Source organism: Triticum dicoccoides, chromosome 3B, assembly GCF_002162155.2.
Source record: "Triticum dicoccoides isolate Atlit2015 ecotype Zavitan chromosome 3B, WEW_v2.0, whole genome shotgun sequence".
NCBI lineage: Eukaryota > Viridiplantae > Streptophyta > Magnoliopsida > Poales > Poaceae > Triticum > Triticum dicoccoides.
In genome coordinates this window covers 825,296,967-825,320,443 of record NC_041385.1, presented here as the reverse complement: position 1 = coordinate 825,320,443, position 23,477 = coordinate 825,296,967, and the positions used below count along the sequence as shown (strand labels likewise).

The window sequence follows — 23,477 nt, the reverse complement described above, 5'->3', positions numbered from 1 at the left end:
GTGGCGGGCGCGCGCGTCGCGCGGCAGAGCGAGCGGGCGTGGCGACGTCGCTGCGACGAGTGGGGCGCGACGGCCAGGCGAGGCGCGGCGACGAGAGCATGCGACGCGTGCCTCCGGGCTAGCTAGCTAGCTTCAGGCATGCGAGCGTGCGTACATGCCGGCGAGCTTGCTAGCTAGCGAGCCGCTGCGGCCGTGTGCACGTTCCGCGTGTGGGCTAAGCTAGCGAACCGCTACGCGTGCGGGCGACACGACGAACGGCGAGCGCGGCGGGCGGTCGAGCTGCGACGCGCGTGCGGTTTGTCGCTGACGGGCGAGCACGGCGCGCGGACTGCTGCGGTCGGCCTGGCGAGCGGCGGCCGCTTGGGAGGGTGAAGCCGGCTGTCTTTTATGTGTTTGAAGAAATGACCGAGCAGGACAATATTTGGGATGGATGTGCTGCGGTGGGCCCTCGGCCGACGCAAATCCAAATCCTTATGTGTTTGAAGAAATGACTGAGCAGGACAATATTTGAGATGGATGTGCTGTGGTGGGCGCTCGGCCGACGCAAATCCAAATCCGGACGGACACGACCCTATTGGCATCCTCAAACGGACAAAATCCGAACAAAGCGTCCAAACTATTTGGGATCGTGCGGTGGAGTTGGCCTAAGGCTCGGCATTGTGGGTCGGCGCGAAGACGTGGTCACTACCGCGTCAGACACCACCGCAGGTGCCGCCCACCTGTGGCAGGCTGGCAGGCATCAACTTTTGACATGACTACTAGGTGGCGCTGCCCAATCAACTTTGACTTCAGTCAAAACCAGTTGACCATGCCAAAACAAGACTACGGTTGTCTTTTAAACTTTGTGCTAAGTTGAGGGTGTTTCAAACCAGTGGTTAGTTTGAGGCTGCGATATGGACTTTTCTCGTAGGGAAAAGAGTCAGACGGCCCCAATTATAATATAATTTCGAAAAGGCAAACCGCCTGGAATGCTGACGCAAGAAAGTTCTGAGACGAATGACAGAATGAGACAGACTGAAGATAGCAAAACAAACACAGAATTTAGCATCCACAACAAGTCCGTTCTCCTCTTGCATTCCATTGGAGCATGAAGGTGTTCTGCCCTATGTTTAGGGGCATCAGAAGACTGACAAGTCAAGAAAACGCATACTCCCCCCGTTCGGAATTACTTGTCTCGGAAATGGATGTATCTAGAATTAAAATACGTCTAGATACATCCATTTCTGCGACAAGTAATTCCGAACGAAGAGAGTACTAGAAAGTAATATCATCAAACATATCACACCATATTCACAGGTAAGCATCAAACTGCCGCCATCTGGACTCTTCCAACACTTCATTGCGGCAGCAACAAGAAATGAAGTCCAACCAAGTCTCCACAGCTCCTAGGAGCCACGCACAAGTTGCCTGAAACCAGAGCAGCGGTCCTTCACATGAGCAGGCATAAAAGAGAACACATACCAGAGTGAAATCAACTGCAAAGCTAAAGCAGAGGCTAGGCCTATCAAGTACTCCCTCTGTAAACTGATAATACTATAAGATCTTTTTTACATCACTACTTTAGTGATCTAAAAGGTCTTTATATTTGTTTACAAAGGGAGTAAATAGTAATTACATGCACTTGTGTGCAAGGCACTTGATTCCTCTTTGATTGCTGTGCAAATGTCACACAAATCCCAAGAAGGGTTGTGCCATATATAATGTGCCACCTAATACTACGAGTAAATCTTCCATCAAGGTCTATCCGCTGGACTCAGATGCAAGACTAAGAGAGGCAGGCTACTGATCATGCAACTTCATATCCTGGCAATACTGGTGCAGCTAAAGTTACAGCTATACCTAACACAGATTATTCAGTTTGTGTTCTCTCAGTGTTTTATTACATCTAATCCCTTGAATTGTCCTCAAGAAGAACATATCAACAAAGAAAGCTGCTACCAAATGCAACTCCTGAAGCTCTAAAAACGAAATCCCCCGTGCAAGTTTATCCATTGGACACGGTACCCAGGTGAGGCAAACCTGGAGTTTGAGCAGGAAATGAAAATATGCATATGAAGAGCTGTCAGGGACATGAATCCCAACGGTTTCCGAAACTCTAATGCTAAACAAACTCTGGAATGATTTATAGGAAGGGAAGGTTCCTTCACCAAGATGAAGAAGGCATCCATTTGGAATTTATTCAAGCCTTGCAATGAGAATTATACATATGTTTTTGCCAGGGGCATTTCTTGAGCATCATGCATGTACCATCAGCTATCACAACTTCACAGTTTTCACTTACCTAAATCAGAACAAACGCTAGTTCTTCCATTTGCTCGGGATGTAGATTTCTGCCCATGCTTTGCTTGTAGGCGAACTGCCAAGCAGATAGATTCTTACCACCACAAGTCACTCGAGCAACACCTTTGCCAATGGCACATATGGCTCTAGGTAACCCACGACATGAAGAAACCATCTAGTACCAAATAAATTACAAATTAGTGCACCAACAATGATTAGAAGTGTAGCTATAAAATATTCAACAGAAATACACCTGTTTTGCATAATCGTAAATTTCAGCATCAGCTTCTGTGATTTTGACTCCCGCGTGGTACTTGAAAAGTCTCCAAGCATCTTCGTTCCCGAGGCACTTCATCTGCATAATATTTGATATCGGGCATCCCATGCGTTCACACATCATCTGGTTCCTCGATGTAAAAACAACCTTCTGATGACACCCAAGAGGAATCGGCAAACCAACAGCTACCAAGTCTGGGTAGGGTCTATCATGCACGTTGTCTAATAGAAGCAAAAAACTGTCTTGCACTAGAAACTCAGTGATGATCTTAGCTCGGCGATGCTCCGGTAACGACGACATCTTCTCCCAATCCAATTTCAATAAAGAAGCAAGATGATGTTGCATAACTCTCACACTACTGCCACCATCAAGAAATAATATGTGACGGAATGAATCGGCATAGCTAGCAGCAATGAGTGAAAGAAGTCGTGTCTTGCCAACACCCAGCGTGCCCCATAATCCAAAAAAAGACTCATCCTGCCGCACACTCTGTAAAAACTGATGCACCTTATTCTTGTAAATGTCCATCCCCCAAAGGCCATGAATTCGCGACACTATCTCCCAAGCACGAATTGGGGTTTCTAACACTGCTCGCTGATCAGAGATCTTTGCCTGATTAACAGAACAAGCACCAAACTCCCACATCAGAATGCCGAGTTCGCAAATGTTGACACTAACCTGATTCAAAGAACAACATGGTCAGTAAGCTGGGTAGGGGGCAGCTTATTTTGGCAGCCACCCATAAGCCCCAAAAGAACTAGCCCTAAGTCACACGTGAAAAAGCACTTCCTAGTTTGCATGAGTGGGAAAGAAGTCAATTAGATTATGAAAAAAATTAAATATGAAAGGAAGAATGACACGTATGCTAGAGAGCCACATCTTAGTAAACTATAAACCATGGAGAAGGCATACTAGATGTAGAAGACACATGGAAGTAAAGTTATCAGTGTATAATCACCTACATAATACTCCCTCAATCCAAATAAGTGTCGCAGTTTGAATTAAGGTTAGTTCAGTCTTAATTCAAAGCTGCGACACTTTCTATGGATCGGAGGGAGTAATATAATACACATAATATGGCATGAAATGCATCAATTGTTGTGGGAGGTTAGTGAAAATGAGTATAGTGTTGGGCCTCTCATCAAAGTGGCGACATGCTCGATATGTGGGGCGACTCTTATTTGTTCAGACATGGATCGACAGATTATCATACCTGTATCTTGGGCACCCAGAGGCAGATCAACTTGGGCACCAACAAGCAGACCATGAAAGTAAGCTTTAGTTGATGATGCACTGGAGCCATGCGTCTGAAATGGGAGAAATTGTCAGATCATGCAATAATCAAAATTATACTCTTCGCTTGACATAAAACATGCACTGCATATGGTTGAATAGTTGATACATAAGAGTATTATTAGAACACCTTGGTCAGCATAACAATCACAGTATAATTACAGGCCAATGGAAACTCTGGTGATGGACAAAATGTATAAGCAAATGAAAGCAATGAAACATGGCATAGTCGAAACCGCAATGAAAAATGTATGGCAAACTTATTCAAGAAAGTGGCCGGTCCCAAACCCGGGTAAAGGAGGAGGGTTGTGAAAGACTTGGTGAGCCAACGTCAAAACTCAGCCACTCTTATGGAGATGAAACCCAAAAGAAAATGTATCACCAAAGAACTAGCCATGGACAGGGGTGCATGTAATTGCTATCCATGTGCCAGAACCATGACTTGGTTGCGAGATCTTATGGGTTTCAGCTCTAGCCTACCCCAACTTGATTGGTGCTAAAAGCTTTGTTGTTGTTGTAAAATTATGCAAGACAGTGGCGTTAAAAAAATCGATGATTGTTAAATAAATATATATCCAATAAATGCTTCAAATATATTGTGTGGATCATGGATGTCACACTCCCCATCTCGAAGCACATGCCCTTCACCACACAAACAAAAAACCATGTTGCATGAGCAAATCCCACCTTAATGTGGTGAAATTGTTACCAGAACTACAATGAATGATGAACCACAAAGATTCGGAAAGGAAGGAGGTAAGTATTTGTTGGACAGATTTTTTTTTGAGAAAACGCAAAAGACTTGCGTTTCTTTGTATTGAAAAGATAGAGTTTGTTACAGCCTCCGAAGAGGAGCGGTTACAGTCAGCGATCTAAATCAGTGGACATCCCAGGTTTGTGGGAGGACGGCACGCAGGCCACGGGCGCCAGCCCTTGCCCAGAGCTTAGCTTCATCCTTGATTCGCGCAATCAGTGAATTGGTCGAAGGGGTTGCGCCGTTGAATACGCAGTCATTGCGAATTTGTTGGACAGATGCTCACCAGATTAATTTTGGTAAAAACTAGTGTGCGCAGTTGAATCAAATTCCACTTAACACATAAAAAACTAGAAGTACAGATAATCATGCAGTCTATGGAATTATCAGTTCATACCTTTCTAGTTCAATTGGCCTTGTCTTTTTTGCTAACATGAGAATCAAAAAAAGAGGTACCATCGAAGCACATAAATGACCAAGAGTATGCCCACTAACAATCTGAAGAGTCCACCTATAAATTCGTTTGTCCGCAACCTCTTCTAATCTAGCAAGGATGTACAATCCTGAAATTATTTTGAAGAACAGAAAAAAAATCAGATTGTACAATTTAGGTCATATTAGATTGCACTTTCAGTAAGAGCTAACATAAGTTCATGTCTTGTGAGGAAACTAACTATAAAAAAACACAACAGTAAATTGAAGTGAATCACAAATAGCAACCTACACAAATAATGAAAATGCATGCATTATATTGAGAGGAACAACACTAACCTGCTGCCCATAACCAGTAGCTTGTTGATGCAAGGGACTTTGGTCTTGCCCAATCATCCAAATTTTCAATAACGAAAATGACCTCAAAAAATGTGAAAGCGGTCACCATCTTGACAAAAAGACCATTATGTAATCCGTCAGTATATTAAATATCACGAAATTAGGAACAAGAAGGTGCTGAATGTTATATCTACCACATAGAAGGTCTAGGGAAGACTTACTGGCAATCTGTGCAAAAATAGGGTGCCATTTTTTGGGTTGAGATGGTAATAGCATGAACCAAAGCCAGAAGCAATGACAGTAGCAAAGAGTGTGTAGAGATCCCCCTGTGACCTGCCAGTAGGATAAACATTAGAGTGCTTCAAATCTTAATTCGAGTTAAAACAGGAACCAAAAATAGCATGAGCATTAAGTCTGCACCATATCCTGAAATAGCTTTTGCAGTGGTTAAGGATGAGCCCGGCGAGACCGACAAAAAAGAGGGGGATTGTTGATATAACATTCAGCGTATTAGGGATCCCTGCAAATAAGGCATAAATGCTATTCGTGGTTATCAAGAGTATTAAACCATATAACTTTACATCAGACTTTCCTTGTACAGAAAAAAAAATGTACATGATTTATTCTATATGCAGAGGGCACAGGTACTTGGTGTTGATAATCAGAATCATTTATTTTGAATGGAGCTTAACTTAGCTGAATCTACTCTTCAAAAGGAAAACTGATAATGGGACAGAGAGCGTGAACCAGAGGTTAATTACCAAGGAAAAGTGTGCGTTGGTCAGCAAAGTCATGGTAGTCCTCGTCATGCGGGATGGCGGCCATGACAAGCATGAGCATGATGAATATGCCTGTACATGCCACCCACTTCTTCCTACTCACCACATCCATCCACGCCACCACCCACTTCTTCCACCAACTTACATCCTTCACAGCCACCTTGCGGTTATCCTCACAAGCTTGTTGCTGTTTAAGACGATTGAGCGAAAGTAGTTTGAGATCAGACGATGACGGCACCCAGTTCTTCCTTCTGTTCACATTGTGGTTTTTTACCCAAACTAGTCGCGGATCAAGTGGCACAAACACGTCTTCATTTTCCATACCATAATTTGTCACCTGAAGAGTATAGCAATTTCATTGAATTTTCATGATACTATTCTGCAAGTTTGTTCTAAAGGGAAAAACATTGAATCCGCTTATATCCAACCATTTACAAGAAAACAATATAAGGACCAAAGGTAACAAAGAAAGTAAGCCGCATAGGTAATAAGCTGAGTTCAAGTTGCGTCATTAGAAAAAAAAAATCACATGTTGAATCATGGTGTACTGGTCCCTCCGATCCATATTACTTGTGGCTAAAACGGATGTAACTAGCACTAAAATAGATGCTGCATAACAAGACAAGTGGATCAGATAAGTGACAGCGGGTAGGAACCGATATCTTTGAAGCATGCTCATCCATTCTTGCTAGTCTTGTGACCTTATCCCAAGCAAACCCACCTGCTCACATCCATTTGGAGTAATGTACACGACCCCTTATACTACCATATGTAGATTATATCTAATTTAATGCAGAATAGCGGATCACATTGACTGTCCATGCCAAAGTACGGTATGGACAGACATCAATTTTCACACGTTTTACAGTCCAAAGTTTACTACACAGACCACCGTGAGCCCTATGCCGTCATCACTTATGCTATTCTCAAACACTCAAGACAAATGTACTGCCTAGTTTATCACTACAAAATTATACAGGCTACATACATATACAGTGAGACAATTACTAACACTCAACTATACACATAAATTGCTACTCCAGTATAGCAGATTGAACAAGATTAACAGTGATTCGCCCATCTATGAAGCGAGGTATTCCATTCCGTCCAATTTAAAGGAGTGCAGGCACGGTAACAGTAAGGTAATTAAACCAGGGTCAAAGAACAAGATACCGTGGAGGATTTCCAACGTCCTTTGAGCCTTGAGAAAGATGAGGTGGGCTTCCCCAGCCGTGAAGGGATCGGCGGGGACAGATCTGGCGGCGTCATGGGGTCGGCTCTGTCCCCCTCCCCGATGTCTTGAAATCGGCTGCCTTGCACTGTCGCGTCACCGGAGCCGACGGCCTCCATCATCCCCGCGCGCTCACCGCCATACCAGGAAGCAGGAAGGAAAGGAAGGAGGTAGGGTGGCGTCGTCCGGGACAGAGGAGGGCATCGGGTGGCTGCAGTCCGGCGGCGGCGGCAGCTGACGAGGGCGTCAGGGTCGCGTCGTCAATGGCTGCGGCTGGGCGAAGTCTGGTGGCTGCGGTCAAGTAGGGAGGAGTGTGTCTCTGCGGCGGCGGGGCGGCGGCGAGGGCTGCTGCTAACCCTAGGAGCGAGGGGAATCGAGAGTCGTCTGGTAGGTGCCGGTTCGGTCGAGACTTGCGCCGTCCCAGGTCGAAAGGGGATTTTGTATTTTTTTTTTCTTAGGAGTGAGGTGTTTTGGTGGCCGAGCTATTTTTTTTTTTTGAGACACTCTTGCTAAGTTTTATTAATCTTCCAGAACGTTTACAGGTATGAAAGGAATTTCCCCCGGATGGCCTAACCAGACAGGGCGACCAAATCGAAGGATTAAAGTATGCTTAGCAAGACTGTGAGCCTCGAAATTCGAGCTCCTATACTCGTTGACTATGTTACAAGATGAGAAAATCCTCGAACGCTCTCTTATTTGTGCACTATAGCTCCATAAGTCGCTGATGAGTTGTGCGTGATGTCCTTCACCATCGTCAGGCAATCCGACGCAATTTGAATCTGCGTAACAAAAAGATCCTCTGCAATTGATAAACCCTCACGTACTGGCAAAGTTTCAAGAGTGGTTGGTTCTGTAATATATCTGAAAATGATTGCAGAGGCTCCAAGAAAGTTACCTCCTTGATCTCTGCCAACTACAGCCACCGCTCCTTGAGTACCATCATTAGTAACGGCAGGGTCTACGTTTAGTTTAACAACTCCATCGGCGGGGGCTGCCATACTCGTTGCCTAGTTGGTACTCTCCCGCTAACACCTGAAGCTCTGCTATCAATAATGTCAAGGTCCCGAAGAAAAGACTTGGTGAAGGAATTAATTGCAAATGGGGTTTCAAAAATATCTTCATGTATGGCCTTTCTTCTCGATTGCCATATCGCCCATAACGTGACCACCATGTTGGTGAACTCACCATACAGCAGCTTGTCATGCATCTGGAACAACCAGTTCTTCGCGTTCATCGTCAGGTTATCAACCATACACTCCATTGTTTTTTCCGAAGTCTGCGACCAAACTGCTCTTGCCATAGCACAATCTATTAGGGCATGTTTCCAGTTATCTTCAGATGCACATAAAGCACAAATCCGTGTAGTGGACATGTGCCGATGGTTCAAAAGGTCTGCTGTTTGGTACCGATTCATGACATAATCTTCATAGAAAAACCTTCAGTTTTGATGGTACCTTAATATTCTATAGGGCCGACAAGTCTCGAGCTTCCCTCATGGCATCTGTCGTGGAATTGTCACGGCAGATGTCCTCATGGAAGGACTTAGTCGTGGAGCCATCGCAACTAGGAAGCTTAAAGTGGTTAATCGGGACAAGGGACACGAGAGAGTTTATACTAGTTCGGCCCCTACGATGAAGGTAAAGCCTACGTCTAGTTGGGTTGGTATTGCTAGGGTTTCGATGACCAGGGAGCGAGATACACTATGCCTGGCTCTCGATGAGATGTTTCTTGCCCTAAGCCGCCAGCGGGTCGTCCCCTTATATACACGGGGTGACGCCCTGCGGCCTACAGAGTCCCGGCCGGCTCATAAACAGTGTCCGGCTCGGTGACTAGTTAAATCTGCCTTATGATACAAGTCATGCCATTACGGCGGTTTACCACTATGGACCTCAAGTCGCCTGTGGGCTTTAGACCCTTTATTGAACCACCATCTTCATGCTTGGTCTTGGGCTTCATCTGATGAATCCTTCTTTGTGTAACCCGGCCCCTCATGGGCGGCTTACACAAATAGTTATATCCCCAACAGCATCCGATTGGCCTCCAACCTGCTCCAATACATCCACATTCTGAAGTTTTAGTTTCATCAAAAATCTGTAGACCGAACTGATAGAAAAAAAATGCCTCTGTCATCCTCTCCCCATGCCCAAAAGTCATCAACTCTCCTTGTACATAAAGGCATTCTCAAGATAACTTCTGCATCCGCCGGGAGAAAAACAGCACGAATCTTTTCTTCTCTCCAAACAGCAGATGATGCATCTATTAGTTCAGAGCCTAGCGGAGTTTTATCATTCACCAGGGCTACAATGGCTTCATCAGCCCTGATCGGGGCAACCAATTCTGCTCCTAGATCCTAGTGTCCTCCCATGTACCAATTCTTCTTATTAAGCCTTTTGATAATGCATCTCTCCCATCTAAAATTGCCCTCCAAATCTGAGAAGGGTTGCTTCCAAGATCCGCTTCAAGCAAGGAAACAGTGGGAAAATACTTCGCTTTTATAACTCTCGCACTCAAAGTCATGGGGACTTGTAGAATACGCCAAGCTTGCCTAGCCAGAAGAGACAAGTTAAAAAGTTCTATATCCCGGAAGCCAAGGCCTCCCAAGTGTTTTGGCTCAGTGCAAACATCCCAAGATATCCAGCAAGGTTTTCTCTTCCCCCTCTTGTTTCCCCACCAGAACTGCCTTATCATTGACGTGACACTTTCACAAATGCCTCTAGGTAGCCTAAAACAAGACATTGAATAAACTGGAATTGCTTGGGCTACTGCTTTAATCAGAACTTTCTTACCCCCATAAGACAATAATTTCTCCATCCAACCTTTAATCTTTTCCCACACTCTATCCCTCAAATACTTGAAAGTGTCGTTCCTTGAGTGTCCCACATCAGTAGGCATCCCCAGATACCTATCAGTAAGCTGTTCATCATAAACTTGAAGGGTGTTTTTAATGCTGTCCCGAGCTGACTGAGGGCACCCCTTGCTGAAAAAAATTGTAGACTTCTCATTATTCACTCTCTGGCCTGAAGCATTGCAATAGGTGTTCACCAAGTTTGACACAATCCCAGCCCCCTCTGCACTCGCCTTGAAAAGCAACAGGCTATCGTCCGCGAAGAGCAAATGGTTAACAACCGGAGCAGTTGGTGCCACTTGGACTCCCACAAAAGCTGACGACTGAGAAATGGATTTTAGTAGGCACGAAAGGCCCTCCGCTGCTATCAAGAAAAGATAAGGAGAGATCGGGTCTCCCTGCCGAATACCGCTCGTGGGTTTAAACTGTTCTAGCTTCTCACTGTTCAGTAACATTGAGAAAGAAACTGATTTAATCATACTCATGACCACAGTGATCCAAGACCGTGCAAAACCAAGCTTGACCATGATAACCTCCAAATATGACCACTCAAGCCTATCATAGGCCTTCATCATATCTAGTTTTAGTGCACACTGGTTGTTGCTCTTAGCCCTGCTTCTCTTCATGAAATGAAGGCACTCATATGCAGTAATTATGTTGTCAGTGATAAGCCTGCCAGGGACAAAAGCTGACTGCTCTTCTGAAATAATGTCTGATAGGACTTGCTTCAACCTGTTTGCAATCACCTTTGAAGCAATCTTGTACAGAACATTACATAAACTAATAGGACAAAATTGAGCTATTAAAGTTGGGCTCATTACCTTAGGGATCAATACAAGGAAAGTATCATTAATACACTTCGGACTTTCCTCTCCCCTGATAATTCGAAATTCCGCCTTTGTCACTTCCTCCCCACATACATCCCAATGTCGCTGATAAAAATGTGCAGGAAAACCATCGGGTCCCGGAGATTTTGTGGGAAGCATTTGATACAGGGTGGTTTTAACTTCTTCATCTTTGTATTCAGCACATAGAATTGAGTTCATGGCCGTTGTTACTTTCGTAGGAACGTGATCTAGCATAGCCTCCATATTTGTTACACCCTCTGAGGTGTACAGATTCTTATAAAAATCCGTGACTAACCTTTTTAATTATGCCGGGTCATCAACAATGATTCCCATGGAGTTCATCAGAGCTTTTATCATATTCTTCTTCCTCCTCATATTAGCCCTCGTATGGAAAAACTTTGTGTTCTTATCACCTGCTTTCAGCCAGTCAATTCTGGATCGCTGTCGCCAAAGTAGTTCTTCGCGGTGATATAGTTCTACTAGTCTTTCATTCAGTTTGAGTTCTGCATGACTTGGACCCGTCCTAGCTAGGTCCTTTCTCATCTCATCAATCTCCTTCTTTAAGCTGTTCATCTCCCTTCTAACTGAGCCAAAAGTCCTTCTGTCCCACCTCTTCAGACTGTTGGAAAGCTCAAACAATTTTTGTTTAATTTCCTCCGCTCTCGAGCAAGGTTGGGAAGCAGCCCAGGAAGACTCAATGGTCTCTTTCAGATTATCATGTAACTCCCATGCTATCTCATAGCGAAAAATTGAACTTTGAATTCTCGTTACCTCGTCTCCTGTATTCAGCTCAAGGCGAATAGGGCCATGATCCGATGTGGCTGTTGTTAGATTAGTCAGGCTCGCTAGAGGAAACTGGGAATTCCACGAAGGAGAAGCAATGGCACGGTCCAACCTTACCCTGGTAAAAGAACCACCCGTTACCTTTTCCTCGAAAGTCCAGAATCTGCCTTTGAAACCTATATCCAGCAACATACAAATGTCCAATGCGTCACGAAAACCTTGGATATGTGCATTACTCCTTTCTCCAATCCTCTCATGTTCATCCGGACGCAACACTTCATTGAAGTCTCTAATACACAGCCACGGTAAGTTGTTCAAACTTGATATATTTTCCATAGTGTCCCAGGTTTGATGTCGCAAGTGTGTCTGAGCCTCTCCGTACACCACTGTCATCCTCCAAGGATCAAATCCCGGGTCCCTTACTTCACAATCCACATGATAAACAGAGTAACCAACAATATCAATCTTTATTGAATTATTCCAGAAATTCCAATACCACCACTTCTACCAGTACTACTTAAAGCATAACAATTGTCAAAACCTATTGAAATTGCTAAACCTTCCACCCTACTTCTTTCCACTTGAGTTTCTACGATACAAAGTATGGTGGGCGTAAATTCCTTCACGAGCTCGTGAAGTTCGCGAATTGTCGAGGCTTTACCCGCGCTCATTGCGCTCAGCGGTGCTCCACCTGGGAGCCCGCCGATAATGCGTTTTTTGCTTCCGTTGCCGCAGCCTCTACCTAATTTCCCCCTGGTCAACTCCCTTCTTTAGGCATTTGTTTATCTTCCACAGGGACACATACACCGGCGGTAGTGGAGGCATCCCTTCTGGCTGATTCCCTGTCGTGACCATAACACCCTTCTGAAAGTTCTGATCTGAGTTTGTGTGTACGACAGTCGCTCCCAGATCAACCTGCGTGTTATCTGCAGAAAACCTTTTGTTATTGGTACTGATCTCCTCGGCTACCCCTTGCTGCTTATCATCCTGCGCTTTCACTGCGTCCCGATCACCATTAACATCTGACTCTTGTCCTTTGCCTTTTACATCCTTTGTGTTCCTGTCCGCAACCATATTCCCCGTTGTTGCCCCAAAACCTCGTCCTTGAGTTTGGTCGGAACCATGGCCTCGGCCTCGGCCTCGGCCTCGTCCCCTTCCTCCTCTAGCACCATATCGTCCTCCCATGGGCTGCGAATATTCCACCGTTTGACACTTGGCAATCATCCATCGGCCCCATTTTTTGTCCTCCTCCTTCCATACTCCCTTTCCATACTCTTCATAACTATGTCCCATGTACCCACAAATCTGATAGAAGAAAGGGATTTTTTTCATACTTCACCACCAGCATACGTGTGCCCTCTCCCTCGATCGTCAGCGGAGTAAAGCGAGTAAGAGGTTCCGCAGTCAAAACCTTTGCCCTCACCCGGACGTAGTCGCCCTCATAGTAGAGGTTAGGACGGAGCTGAACCTCTCTGACTTTGCCTATTCTACGAGCAAGTTGATCTACTGCTGGCTCCTGTCGATAAATGTCAGGGACCTTATGAATTTGAGCCCACACATACAGACCGTCTAGTGTGACCTTTTCAGGATCGGTCTTGCCATCATAATCTTCGATGATCACCCCTAGACCCCTGAACAGCCAGGGTCCCCCATGCACGACTTTCCTCCAATCTCCAAGACAAAACAACTGGAAGATAAACAAGTTCTCACCAGCTTCCCTGAACTTGGGTGTTTGGGCCAGACCCCAAATGAACTTCACGTTGTCAAAAAAAGTTGTTGAGCTAAACGGCCTGTCCGTGTTAACCCTAGCAATTGCCATCCATCCTGCCCCCGCCTCAAATCTCTTCGCTTCAGCCTTGCTAATCACCACTGCATCCAATTCCTCATCCAGAAGTTCCATGCCTTTTAGCATCTCCTCCAGATCAATCTCAGTTGTTTGCCCCACCTTCGAGGAAGAACCCTTTTCCGCCATGGTTGGATCCTCGCCTCGCGGTCGTTCCTGTGACTCCCCCCGTGACCCCCTAGAGAGTCGCGGTTCGGTAATGATCAGAAAACAGCGATCCCACCGGCGGCCGAAAAGTCGCCAGCGGCACCGCTGATAACCCTAAGCGAGTGTGGCCGAGCTACATGGACTGAGCTTCCATGCCTTAACTGCAGGTGCCTTTGGGCCACTGATAAGTGGGTCCAACAGTCAGCTGGCCCACATGTCCCTGACACAAAGGCATGTGTAGTTAAGGGTCCGAAGCAGCGTCTGAGCTACATGGAGGTCGCAATCTTTTTTTGCAGGAATCATAGAGTTTTATTCAATTATTTCCAACTCCAGCGCGATCAGCCAACATGCTTGTCACAAGAAATCCGTGAGGGGAGTTCATCCAGCAATCAGTCACACCCAGTGTGCTTGCATGCTTCGCACACACATGAGTTGAGTTGTTGGCTTGTCTCATTACATGCTGAACATTAAAACTTAGGAAAGTTGAGGCTAGCCCTTCAATTTCGAGAAGAATAGGCACTATTGTTGGGGAACGTAGCAGAAATTCAAAAAATTTCCTACGCAACACCAAGATCTATCTATGGAGAGACCAGCAACGAGTAGAAGGAGAGTGCATCTACATACCCTTGTAGATCGCTAAGCGGAAGCGTTCAAGTGAACGGGGTTGATGGAGTCGTACTCGTCATGATTCAAATCACCGATGATCAAGTGCCGAACGCACGGCACCTCCGCGTTCAACACACGTACAGCCCGGTGACGTCTCCCACGCCTTGATCCAGCAAGGAGAGAGGGAGAGGTTGAGGAAGACTTCATCCAACAGCAGCACAACGGCGTGGTGGTGGTGGAGGAGCGTGGCAATCCCGCAGGGCTTCGCCAAGCACCATGGGAGAAGAGGAGGAGGGAGAGGGGCAGGGCTGCACCAACGAGAGATCAAATCGCGTGTTATGGGCAGCCCTATGCCTCACTATTTATAGGGGGAGAGGGGGCTGCGCCCCCCTCTAGGGTTTCCCACCCCTAAGGGGTGCGGCCAGCCCTAGATGGCAAAGGGGGCGGCGGCCAGGAGGGGGAGAGAGGGGAGGCGCCCACTAGGTGGGCCTTAAGGCCCATCTGGACTAGGGTTTGCCCCCTCCCACTCTCCCTTGCGCCTTGGCCCCTTGTGGGGGGCGCACCAGCCCTCCTAGGGGCTGGTCCCCTCCCACACATGGCCCACGCATCCTTCTGGAGCAGGTGGCCCCACTTGGTGGACCCCCGGGACCCTCCCGGTGGTCCCGGTACAATACCGATATCGCCCGAAACTTTTCCGGTGACCAAAACAGGACTTCCCATTTATAAATCTTTACCTCCGGACCATTCCGGAACTCCCCGTGACGTCCGGGATCTCATCCGGGACTCCGAACAACATTCGGTAACCACATACAAGCTTCCTTTATAACCCTAGCGTCATCGAACCTTAAGTGTGTAGACCCTACGGGTTCGGGAGACATGCAGACATGACCGAGACGTTCTCCGGTCAATAACCAACAGCGGGATCTGGATACCCATGTTGGCTCCCACATGTTCCACGATGATCTCATCGGATGAACCACGATGTCAAGGACTCAATCGATCCCGTATACAATTCCCTTTGTCTAGCGGTATTGCACTTGCCCGAGATTCGATCGTCGGTATCCTTATACCTTGTTCAATCTCGTTACCGGCAAGTCTCTTTACTCGTTCCGTAACACATCATCCCGTGATCAACTCCTTGGTCACATTGCGCATATGATGATGTCCTACCGAGTGGGCCCAGAGATACCTCTCCGTTTACACGGAGTGACAAATCCCAGTCTCGATTCGTGCCAACCCAACAGACACTTTCGGAGATACCTGTAATGCACCTTTATAGCCACCCAGTCACGTTGTGACGTTTGGTACACCCAAAGCACTCCTACGGTATCCAGGAGTTACACGCTCTCATGGTCAAAGGAAGAGATACTTGACATTGGCAAAGCTTTAGCAAACGAACTACACGATCTTTGTACTAGGCTTAGGATTGGGTCTTGTCCATCACATCATTCTCCTAATGATGTGATCCCGTTATCAACGACATCCAATGTCCATAGCCAGGAAACCATGACTATCTGTTGATCACAACGAGCTAGTCAACTAGAGGCTCACTAGGGACATATTGTGGTCTATGTATTCACACGTGTATTACGATTTCCGGATAATACAGTTATAGCATGAATAAAAGACATTTATCATGAACATTGAAATATAATAATACTTTTATTATTGCCTCTAGGGCATATTTCCAACAACTATTACAGAGCGCGAGAATTGTCGCGAGTTCCAGAGTTGTACCAACTCCAAGCAGTCAACTTCGAAGACCACTCACAGAAAATCTCGAAGCTTGCCAGAGATTTCTCCATCTCGCAGAGCCAAAGCTTCTGCAGTAAGTGGATCCATGACATTGTGATGCGGCCATGCAGGAACAAAGACGGTGGGAGTTCTTGCTAGACCACCTGCTCCATTTCTGTTTTCAGTCAACGAGACACTTGCATCCGTGTTGATTTTTTATACATTCTGATTCAGGCGGTCTCCAATCGTAACCAGGCAAGATCCTGGTATGTTCCACTGGGAGTTCTGACGGCATTAGAGCTTCTATGATACGTTTCAAGGATTGGGCGGGGTTCAGACTCACTTTGTCATGTGTTATATTGTTGCGAGATGTCCATATTGCCCACATGACGATGATGATCTTTGCCCGGTCTCCCTCAGCGATGCGAGTGTCGCACAAAATGTCCTTGCACGATGTTGTTGTGGCAACTTGATATCGAGCCACTTTCTAGCTTATGTCCAGAAGCTTTGGGCATGGGAGCACTTGATAAGTGCATGAACCATGTCTTCGTTTGCACCCTTGCATATGTTGCATCGAGCCATAGTCACAATATGTCCGTGCCTTAGTGTTGATTCCACCGGTAGAATGCCTCGGAGGACTCGCCACCAGAAGACACGAACCTTAGGTAGCACTTTGAGCTTCCATAGTCGAGTCCACAACTGTTTGTCATTCCCTGAAGTTTCAGTAATCACCCCTTCCTCTAGAGCTAAATTCTCGTTGCAAGTAATCAAAGCACGATACACAGATTTTACGGTATAGGACCCCGACCTCTCATGAGCCCACGCCCAGAAGTCATCACCACCTCCTTGCTTGAGCGGTATATTTAAAATTGCATCAGCATCCGGCAGGGTGAAGTTACTCCTAATGAGATCATCTTTCCAGGACCAATTCTCATCGTCAATTAGGTCTGAAACTGTGTGGAGAGCGGCACCACCAATCTGAACCAATGGCCGCAGAGATAGCTTCCCGGGGAGCCACCGATCAGTCCAAATATTCACATAAGTGCCATCACAGATTCTCCTCAGTAAGCGAGCTTCTAGTGCCTTCCTCCTATCCATGATCCCTTTCCAGGTCGCGGAGGTACTCCTTGGCACAATAGAACTCTTGAAATCAGAGGTTGGGAAGTAGCGGCCTTTTAGAACCCTAGAACATAAGGAGGGGCTTGTGATCAACCTCCAGTCGTGTTTGCCCAACAACACGATATTGAAACATTCCAAGTCTCGGAAACCCATTCCTCCTTTGCTTTCTGGAAGTGACAGACACTTCCAGTCTATCCAGTGCAAGGAACGACGGTCAATGGAGCTGCTAGTACTTTGTCATCGGCGAGGAAATGCTTTTGTAAACTTTCTTGGTCAACTTGAAACAGCTCATAGTGAATGTCGGGATAGATTGGCCCACCGACTTGAGCAGTATTTCCCTCGTCGCGCATGAAACCAAACACTCAGTCCCACCATTCACTACTGCAGGATGATCCAAACGTGACCGTCGAATCAGAGACCCTTCGACAAAACTATGTGCGACGCATCAATCACAAATTGTGATGTAATAAAATCGTTAAAAAGATGCAAAACGTTTGCGATGGCAGTGACATCAAACACGATTTATATTGAAGTTACGTGTGCGATGAGTGGTAAACGGTTAATTCAGAAGAACTGTTTGCGATGATGTAGAAAAACAGAAACGGGCAGCCAGATGAGGGTGTGCGATATACGACATACAATTCACTAGGATGAACTGTGTGTGATTAGGCAACACAATATAAACGGTTCAACTGAACAAGATATGTGTGATACGCGGTAAACATGTTCGTAATCAGAAATGTGCGCGAAGACCAATAATAACACAGAAGATTGCTGCTAATAAGCCGTGTGATTTGTTCTGTCTACAGAAGAATTACATAAGTGACTATACATATCATTCGCACACACCTCAATAAACAATTGTATTCATTCTAAACTAGGAGAAATGATCGTCTAGTCATCTACTTCTTGTGAAGCTCCCGCCACTGCTCTGTGGCTCGATCCCTCGTCTGGGGCAGGAAGAAGACACTCCCTCGTGTCAACGATCTGCTTCTACATCTCGTAGCTTGTGTACGCGTCCTTGGCCGCGTACGTGACGTATTGTTCATCCAGTCTCTCATGCCAGACATTGTGCCAGGCGTTCTTGCTCTTCTTGCTCTCATCCTTCATGTTCATGTAGTAGGGGTCGATGATGGCCGAGGCGAGGTCAAATGACATGGTAAACACACATGCATGGCATTAATGCTTCAATGAAATGCATGCATGCCATTTTAATAGTTTCGGAATGAAAACAACAACTAGCAATATAAAATGAAGCCTTGATCCACTAGTGAAGTGAATCAAGTGGAACTACATGAGCTCTGTAATTGAATCACATATTCTGGAAAGAGCAGTGGACATTGTTAATTATGCATGAATATGACAAAACCATGATCTACACATAATTCTAGTGCAAATGCATATAAAGAACATTGCAAATGGAGTTACGAAGCTACCGATATGATCCAAACAAGATCACAAATGTAACCAGGAAGGAAAATGATGTAACAAGCAAAATCTTGACAATCCAAGCATGTTACTGGATAGAGTGTAATGTGTAGCCCCAAAAGCATATAAAATACTTGGTGCTCGGAGCCATGATGTGGAAGTTGTGCTGGTGGCAAAGTGAGGGGGTGTTTTGTACAATTTTGGAACAAACATGAATCTAATTTTCCCAAACCTGAGAACAAAGTGCACCACCAGAAAGCTTACAAAATTCTAGCTAATATGCATATACTTTTTGTGCCAAGAAGTTTTGTAGAAGTCAAGTTATGCAATTTCAAAGAAAGGATGCCAAAAAGCCCCTAAACATTATCATGTGCACTTCAACGACATAAAAACAGCATATTAGAGGATTTTTAACATATATGCAAATTACATATCCTGAAAATAGACAGAAAACTGATCAACTTATGTATATATCTTTTGTTCATATGAGACACGGTTGATTTTATATGATTTTTGCAAAAGTCCAAGTTATGCTGGAAACTCTTGGACTTTTTTTTGCGGGGTGAAACTCCTGGACTTTAGCTTGCTGAAAACACAGTATAAATGGCAGATTCAGATTCCTTGGATTTTTCTACCCCGAATTTATATAAAATATGCATATTTTCATGTTTGAACTTATGAAAACGGCAACCTTCAGCCAGCTGATGCACGCACAACATCCGCCGCCTGCGTAGCCATCGGATTGATTTTGATCGAGCGCTCGCACTGGCGACAAGTCCCGTGCAGCTAGTTTTATTTTTGAGTAAAATGCATCTGTGGTCATTGTAGTTTTGTCGAGAGTTCACTTTGGTCATTGTACTCAAGAATACGATCAATACGGTCATTATATATGCATTATGGTGATTATACGGTCACTGATTCATCGTATGGCTTCGTATTTTGTTTAAGCTGACCGGTCAAACTTCTTACATGGCAGCCTAATCTCCTCTCTACATATGCGGTCCCACCTGTCAGTGGGTTGGGGGAGAAATAAATAGGAAAAACTGTGCACCGGAGGGGGGCTAGAACCTGGGACTTGCGCTAGCGCTACCACGTACCCACCCGCGCTAGCCAGTACGCATGCACACGCTCGTGCACTAGCGCGCACGCACGGACACGCCGGCGACGAAGCTGAGATCATAGCGTCATGCTTCGGCAGCCACGCCACCATCATGCACGCGCACGTCGACAAGAGCTACCAGGTGTGGGTGTCCGGTGTTCGTTTGCGCCACTTTGTCCCACTGCTCCTATGCATCACCCAGCATCGATCAGTACCACGAGTCCACGACCCAGCAAGTGCTTGTGAGGCGTTGTGCAAGGCAGGACTCCATCCATGAGCTGCATGGTGAGGCAGTGGAGGGAGTAGGGCGTGAGACGGCAGCAATGCGGGCGGGTGTGCACTCCGTACATGTGTGTGCCCTGTATGCATCCGTGCTAGTGCGTGCGTGCACACAAGGACTGGTGTGCACCGCGTACGTGCGTGCGGGAGTGGGTGCACTGCATGCGTGATTGCATGCTTATGTCCATCAAACTACTACTCCCTCCGTTTGGAATTACTTGTCTCGAAAATGGATGTATCTAGAAATAAAATACGTCTAGATACATCCATTTCTGCGACAAGTAATTCCGAACAGAGGAAGTATGTCACTATCAAGTTAAACACAAAGCGGTTAGTCTCTGGTGGCTACTACACGCGGGTTGCTCCTTGGATCTATGGTTTGAATACCCATGGACGCATGCATGAATATTTATTTGCCTTTATTTCTTCTCTTCCGCCCGCTGATAGATGGGTCCATGTTCAAGGCTCCACATAGAAAGTTTGACCGGTCAGCTTAGACAAAATACGAAGCCATGCGATGAGCCAGTGACCATATAATCATCGCAATGCGTATATAATGACCGTATTGACCGTATTTTTAAGTACAGTGACCAAAGTGAACTTTTGACACAAGTACAGTGACCACCGATGCATTTTACTCTTTATTTTTTGCAACAAGTGTCTTGTTTCAGAAGCTTTCTGTAACAGAGGTCTTGTTTCAGAAAGAAAAAAAGTGTTTGCTGGTGAAGTTTTTCTTTCGACAACATGGTCTGGTTTCAGAAAGTCTCTGCAACAGAGGTCTTGTTTCAGAAGAAAAAAATGGTTCAACCATGAATATTTTCTCTTCCGCAACAGGGGTATTGTTTCAAAAACATAGTCTCGGTTGCAGAAAGCGCAGAATGAGCGCCCTGTCTTAGAGCGTACGAGGGCAAGTATTGCAACACGACGCATGTTTTAGAAAGATAGCTTCGGTTGCATAAATCACCAGAGGAGTGCCCGGCTTGAGAGTTTTTCGTTCTCGTGCTGGAGTAGAGGCAACTGCTCGGGTGATGGTTCAGAGGAAGTGCGACAACTCCGACGTCCGACGACGCTTCATGGCCGAGGCACTCAGGCTGTGGCGGGCCAGTGGTGCTGTCTCAGTAGACCTTTGCAACAAGGTCCTTGTTGCAAAGCCATGAGCGCAACAAGCTAGCTGTTGCAAAGGTCCCCTGGTTGGTTGGGACGGTAGATCTTATCAGTTTATCATCCGGCGGATGCGTAGCATTGCCCCTTGAACTTAGGCATATTTCATTTATGCAAATATTAGTTAAATTTAGTGAATTATCTAAATTCCAGGAGATGATTTAAATCGAAAAAGAAAATGAAACCGGATAAGAAAAGAGAGGAAAATGCTACCAGTACACGCAGCCCTCCTAGTCATTAGGCTGAACAGTGGGCCTGGCTGCCACATGGCGGTGTGTGGACAGTGCGTGTTCTGAGCCAATATAATGTGGTCCCGCGCGTTAGCGAGCCACACGACGACGCGAGCGAACGCAACGAAACGATACGTGCGGTTTTAATCCTGCGCGTCCAGATCTGATCCAACAGCCAAGGTGTGCTCACGTTATTAAAACAGAGCAAAACACTGGAAAAAAAGAGAGAGCAAAACAGAGTATCGCCCGGCGGCGACCAAAACAGCGGCGGAGCTCTCGCCGGACTTGAGCTCCGATGCACTCTTGCAGCGTGAGTGTGTGCGTTGGATGCAGCGTGTGGATACGCAACCCCGACGACGAAAACGCCGATGGATGGACTCGACGGCAGCGACACGCCGGAGTGGGGTGCGCTCGGGGTGTGGATGGAACTGTGGCGTGGAACAAGCAAACGGCAAAAAGGAAGGGTACCAGAGGATCTACGGACGTAGATAGTGCAGTGGTGCGAAGGGTTGGAGCAGAGGGCCGCGGCGGAGAAGCTCTCGGGCTTGGACGAATTAGGTGAAACCGAGCGCAAACAAGGGGGAAAGAGGGGTCTAGGAGATGAGGGGGGTTGTCACCAGGAGCTCAGAGACGAGCTGTGTTGGCCGAGATAAGGTCGGATGCCGCCGGAATCGACGAAGACGACGTGGCCTTGGGGTTCCTGGGTGCGCCTGGCTGGGGTCGCGGTTGTGCGCCTGGCAACCAGTGTTCTGACTCCTGTGTGGAGCAAATATCTGGGATCCTCACGCCGTGGGATAAAGGCAGCTGTCGGGGAGGACTATGGGCATGGCAGATACTAGTACGCCTGGAACCGTAGGAGAGGAGAGCATGCCGGCGTCGAAGCCGCGTTATCAGGCGTCGTCCAGTATCGCTCGATTCCCTCGGCAGTCGACGACGAGCACAAGCGCATGAGCTGGAGCGAGACGCGGGAAGGGGACGTCCTCCATCTCGAGCTCGCCGCCGGCCGATGCCTGCTTCGACATCGACAGGAAGTTGCCCATGAGGCGGCAGGGAGGGTCGTTGCTGCACTCCGCCTCGGCGCTCGTTGGCGACGGATGGGACTTGGGCGGGCTCGACCTCGACCTACACGGCGGCCACGCGTACCCTAGTCCCTAGAGCGAGGCTGCACGTTGTCCTGCAGTTAGTCTGTCCGGTGACCTGCAGTTCAACTCAACTGATTCCGTCGTCCACCCTGCCAACCTGCAGGTGCAGCGACGATCGACAGAAACATTGGACCGCACCTGCCCGCCGTCTCATCTTAATAAAGCTGATAAGGGAGGTTTTGCTGCTCTGACTTGTAGAGCATCGACCGTCTCGGCTGCACGCTGGCGACTCCAGAACATGCCTGAGGCAGTTGGTCCGGTCAACATCCTGCTCTCCCCTCTTATCCAACTCTGTGCTTGTGCTGTGCGAGGCCCGCGGAAATTGCGCCTCGGAGCCGCACCTTTAGTCAAATGACAATTCAGCAGGCACTAAACTCAAAGCCACCTGAAATCAGTTGCAAAACCACCCTATCTTCAGGCTGGAGGCCTCCATGGTCCATCCATGAGTAGCTGGTCTAGTGTGTATCTGTCTGGCATTGACGCCTATGTATCTTGCATGCATTTCACAATTTAGGTCCGTAGCTTGCAATTAGAAGTTGGTTTACTAGTTTGCGTCGTCTTGAGCACTAGCAGCAGCAGCAGCAGCAGCAGTTTGCGTTGCATCGCCTTCAAGGATCATCGCGCTCATACCAAGATTTCGTCTTCTTCCAAGTCGTGTCACTGTCATGTACCCTGCCTCTCCATGGCTCTTATCAAGAAATTCCCTTTTTGATCATATATGGCTGCCACTTTTCAGTTCAGTTACGTATTTCTTGTTTTCTTACCTGACGGCTTTGAATCTACCATCAAGAGGATCATTAACTGGAAAGTTGGTGATTCTTCTGAAAG

General features: G+C 46.7%; 1 protein-coding gene across 1 annotated transcript; it reads right to left on the bottom strand.

Annotated features, from left to right (window-relative positions):
• Positions 1-1,008: 1,008 nt before the first annotated feature.
• On the bottom strand, positions 1,009-7,783 carry LOC119278720. Its single transcript, XM_037560050.1, has 10 exons — positions 7,328-7,783; positions 6,137-6,491; positions 5,796-5,895; positions 5,597-5,708; positions 5,376-5,484; positions 5,002-5,167; positions 3,771-3,864; positions 2,534-3,235; positions 2,282-2,455; positions 1,009-1,407 (listed from the first exon to the last, which is right to left on the bottom strand). The coding sequence occupies exons 1-9, from the start codon at positions 7,505-7,507 to the stop codon at positions 2,282-2,284; spliced, it is 1,992 nt and encodes a 663-aa protein (XP_037415947.1). The 5' UTR covers positions 7,508-7,783; the 3' UTR covers positions 1,009-1,407.
• Positions 7,784-23,477: the final 15,694 nt, after the last annotated feature.